The 4508-nt window shown below is 35.1% G+C and overlaps 1 protein-coding gene across 1 annotated transcript; it reads left to right on the forward strand.

Annotated features, from left to right (window-relative positions):
* Positions 1 to 429: 429 nt before the first annotated feature.
* On the forward strand, positions 430 to 2622 carry LOC140805630 (protein FAR1-RELATED SEQUENCE 5-like). Its single transcript, XM_073161889.1, has one exon. The coding sequence runs from the start codon at positions 430 to 432 to the stop codon at positions 2620 to 2622; it is 2193 nt and encodes a 730-aa protein (XP_073017990.1).
* The last annotated feature ends 1886 nt before the right edge of the window (positions 2623 to 4508 follow it).

Here is a 4508-nt window from a genome sequence, read left to right on the forward strand (position 1 = left end):
AGAAGATTGAGCGAACTTCTGGAGCTCTCGTGCGGGGAAATATTCCGACGACATCAGAAGGTAAATCGATGTAGTTCTAAATTTCATATTCCGAAGAAATTTCCAATTTATGATTTTGAAGGTTTCCGGTGTATTGGCATACATGTTCTTTAATGTTTGTGAAGTGTAAGTCTGCATATTTAATTAATTGCACTAGGAAATGGTGTTGATGATCTAGCTATTTATGTATCTGGAGTATTTATAAATTTATTCATTTCTAGTATGTTTTGTTAAAATATATTTTATACTTGATGTTGTTTCTCATATGATTATATTGTTACCGTCGCTAATCGTGCTCGGTTAATCCCCAGACAATCCTCGCCAGCACCTTACCGCCCGCAAAGATTTTCGAGCACCACCCCACGTCTGCCTAGCGCCACTGTAGATGAAATGGATCAATATAGTGGAGATGAACAATCGTACATCCCCCAAGTCGGTGATGATCAGAAACCCCAGATTGGTATGAGATTTGATTCGTTAGAGGATGCATTCTCATTCTACAACCAATATGCCCGAGAATCCGGTTTTAGCGCGAGAATGAGTAATAGCAAGAAAAGTAAGAAAACAAACGAAATTGTATGGAAGAAATTTGTATGCTTTAAAGAAGGGCATACAGATGATATTCGATGGAGCAAACAGACAAAAAAAGATCAACCAAGAAAAGAAAGAGCCCGTGGTGAGACTAGAACCGGATGTTTGTCCAAGATTTCAGTTGTCAAGGAACAAACAGGTCCGGGTTGGGTTGTCAGTACTTTCGTTGAAAGTCATAATCATTCATTATCGACTCCGTCGAAGGTGCATTTGTTACGCTCGCATCGCGGTATTTCTGCATCAAAAAAAATGTTGAGTCAACAATTTGCAGAAGCTAATGTGCCAACTTGTCAACAAATGAGATTATTTGAGATAGAGTCTGGTGGGCCTGAACATGTAGGTTTCATAGAAAGAGATATCAGAAACTACGAGCAAAGTGTTAGGGATGAGCATAAGGGTATTGATGCAGAAACATTGGTCGATTTCTTCGAATCTGAGAAAGAGAAGAATTCATTGTTCTTTTTTGATTATGAGACTGACTCGGACAACAGATTTACCAGGTGTTTTTGGACTGATCATGTGTCAAGAAGGGCATACACTGCTTTTGGTGACGTGGTTGTGTTTGATACTACATACAACACCAACAAATATGGGATGATTTTCGCACCATTTGTAGGAGTTAATCATCATCATCAGACCATTCTTTTTGGTTGTGGATTGTTGAGTGACGAAAAAACAGATTCTTTTGTTTGGTTGCTTAATAAATTCCTAGAAGCCATGTGTCAAGGTGCCCCAAACTTGATTATCACTGACCAAGATCCGGCTCTGACGAAAGCCATATCACAAGTTTTTCCTCGAACAACACATCGATATTGTTTGTGGCATATACTGAACAAATTCTCTGAGAAATTAAACCCAATGACTTTCCGTGATCACTACGAAAGCATAAGGAATGCCATTCTACATTCCTCCACAGATGAGGAATTTGAGAGTTCCTGGGAAGCTGCTATGTCTAATGCTAACTTGGAACAACATGATTGGCTGTCGTTGATGTTTGATTTGCGACATAAATGGGTGCCAGCATATTTTAATCATGTATTTTCTGCGGGTATGTCAAGTAGTCAGCGGTCCGAAAGTTCACATGCTTTTTTCAAGAGATATATATCTAGCAAGAACTCATTGATGGATTTTATCATTCGTTTCAATAAGGCACTCCGGCACCAAAGACACAATGAGTTAGTTGCAGATCATGTCGATATGAATGAGCGTCCCAAGCTACAGTCCAAATGGCCAATGGAATCTCAGATGGTGACGGTTTACACGAAAAAGAAATGGTTGGAGTTTCTAGAAGAAATGAGTCAGAGTCATGGTTATTACGTGCAAACAGAATCTGTGGGAAATGAGTTTGGGATTTACAAGGTAATGAATTTTCAAGCTTCTTCTTCTTCGAAACCAAGAGTGCTTACACATGTCATACAAGGGGATGATATATTGTGCAGTTGTATGAAATTTCAGTTTGAGGGCATTCCATGCAGGCATATGTTAGCATTTTTTCGTATAAACCAAGTCTTTCATTTGCCTGATAAATATATACTGAAACGTTGGACGCAAGCAGCAAAGAATGTAGAATTTTTTCCTACAGATGAGCCAAATGTGGTTGAAGCTCCAGAAAGATGTTTGATGTCAAGACATTTGAGGTTATCCTATAAAGCTTCTGCATTAGTTGATATTGCATCATTGACTGTTGAGGGAACAAATTTCTTGAATGCACAGTTTGATTATATTGGCAACAAAATGAAAGATTTGAATATGACTACAACAGTAAGCGGTGGAAGTCAATGTAGAAGAGCCACAGATAGGGCTGTTGATATCGTTGATCATCAAAAAATTAGAACAAAGGGATGTGGGAAGAGATTAAAGTCATCAAAGGAGAAGGCAACCACACAGGGAAGAAAATGTCGTGGGTGTGGACGCCGAGGTGTGCAGCATGACAAGCGTAACTGTCCAAATTTGCAAGACAGGTATGTGTTTATCAACAATGTAAATTTTTAGTATTTTTGTATATATTTGGTTAATCATCAAAATTAATATATGGTGGCATACTCAACGTTCTTCAGGTCAACTATTAATAATAAAAACGAAGAAGAAAGCTCAGATGACGAAGATTTTGGATCGATAGATGGTAATTTAAATCTCTAAATATATGTTGTTAATCATCAATATTTTTTTTATTCATAACTGTTTTGAATTTTACAGGTTCTAACAACTGGATTTGATAAAGGTTATTATTTTATCAAGTTGAATATGTGCGATGGGGTAACCATTTTATAGTGCTTTATCAAACCTCTGTCGTGGATGAAACATCGAGCTTTGAGGTTTCTGTCACCATGAGAAGGATCCTCTGCTTAATTCAAGAATTAGCATTGTAGAATTTTCAAATTCAATATGATAACCATTCTCTGTCAAGAAATCTTGGTGTTTTAATTTTCCTGCTGCCATATTGTTGTATCGTTCTCTTTCATATGACTTATGGAACATGTATAAAAACCCGCTGTGGTCGACGTAAAACATCATGTTTGTGTCGCGTAGTAAATTATTTCTAATTTCCACCTGTCTAATGCATTTGTGGGCTGTTGGGCGAAGGTGGGACACGAAATTTGGGAACGCCCCTCTGTCCCCTCTTTTCTTTTTATAAAAAAAATTTGACGTTTTGCGACGGTTTGTTAAAATCCGTCGCGTTTTGCGACGGATTTTTTAACCGTCGCAAAACGTCAAATTTTTAAAAAAAATAAACTGCACATGTGGGTTTCGCGACGGTTTGTTAAAATCCGTCAGCTTGATTTGCGACGGATATTTAAAACCGTCGCGAAACGTCAAATTTTTAAAAAAAAATAAACTGCACATGTGAGCTGTCGCCCACTGGGCGCTCACAAAGGGCGCCCAGGGTATCAATTCCCTATATATATATATATATATATATATATATATATATAATCGAAAAAATTATTATACAAATAATAGAGTAGTTCTTTTGTGAGACGATCTCACGAATTTTTATCTATGAGATGTGTCAATCCTATCGATATTCACAATAAAAAATAATACTCTTAGCATAAAAAAAAAATAATTTTTCATGAATTACCCAAATAAGAGATCTGTCTTACAAAGTACGACCCGTGTGACTGTCTCACACAAGTTTTTATCCAAATAATAAGCGTTGAGATATCAAGAAATCTATTTTAATCCAGAAGTAAATTAAAAAATATATATAACTTGTAAATTATATATTTTTGTTTTAGGACATCTACAACCCTAAAAACCCTACAAGTACCCCGTTCAACTCTCCACTATGAAAAAATCCTTAACTTTTTTATGGACCTTATGCCCAATTTAAATATCTCGACTATCATGTAATAGATCACACAATCAACTCACACGGTCAATTTACAGATTTCATATATTTATATATACATAATTTATTTATGATGTATTTTAAATATTCATTACTTATATTTTATAAAAATAATAAATATTTTTAAAAAAAATCATTATTGAAAACGCATAGATTTAAAAAGAAGAAATACAATATTTATGCATGACTAATTATGAAAAATAATTCATAATATTAAATATCATATAGTTAAATTCTTCAACATTAATTCATTAAGGTTTTATAAATCGATGTCGGATAGATAGTACATGTTTATGATAAAAGATACAGTTTTCTTACATTACACTTAGTGTGTACCTCAACATTTTTCTTTAAAAAAGTTCATAATTTTCGTAAACAAAACTTGTTTATGTAAAGTATAGGATAGTTTGTAACGATAAATGTAGCAGAACGTGTAATATAAGAAAACTTTATACTATGTACACACAAACAAATATGATGGCCCAATAAAGTATTTGGGCCCCTTATTGGGCTGAAAGTTAACTAA

Source organism: Primulina eburnea, chromosome 11 (assembly GCF_022965805.1).
Source record: "Primulina eburnea isolate SZY01 chromosome 11, ASM2296580v1, whole genome shotgun sequence".
Classification (NCBI taxonomy): domain Eukaryota; kingdom Viridiplantae; phylum Streptophyta; class Magnoliopsida; order Lamiales; family Gesneriaceae; genus Primulina; species Primulina eburnea.

Excerpts from the sequence above, each read along its gene's own strand:
- LOC140805630 (XM_073161889.1), top strand. The coding sequence starts at position 430 with ATGGATCAATATAGTGGAGATGAACAATCGTACATCCCCCAAGTCGGT.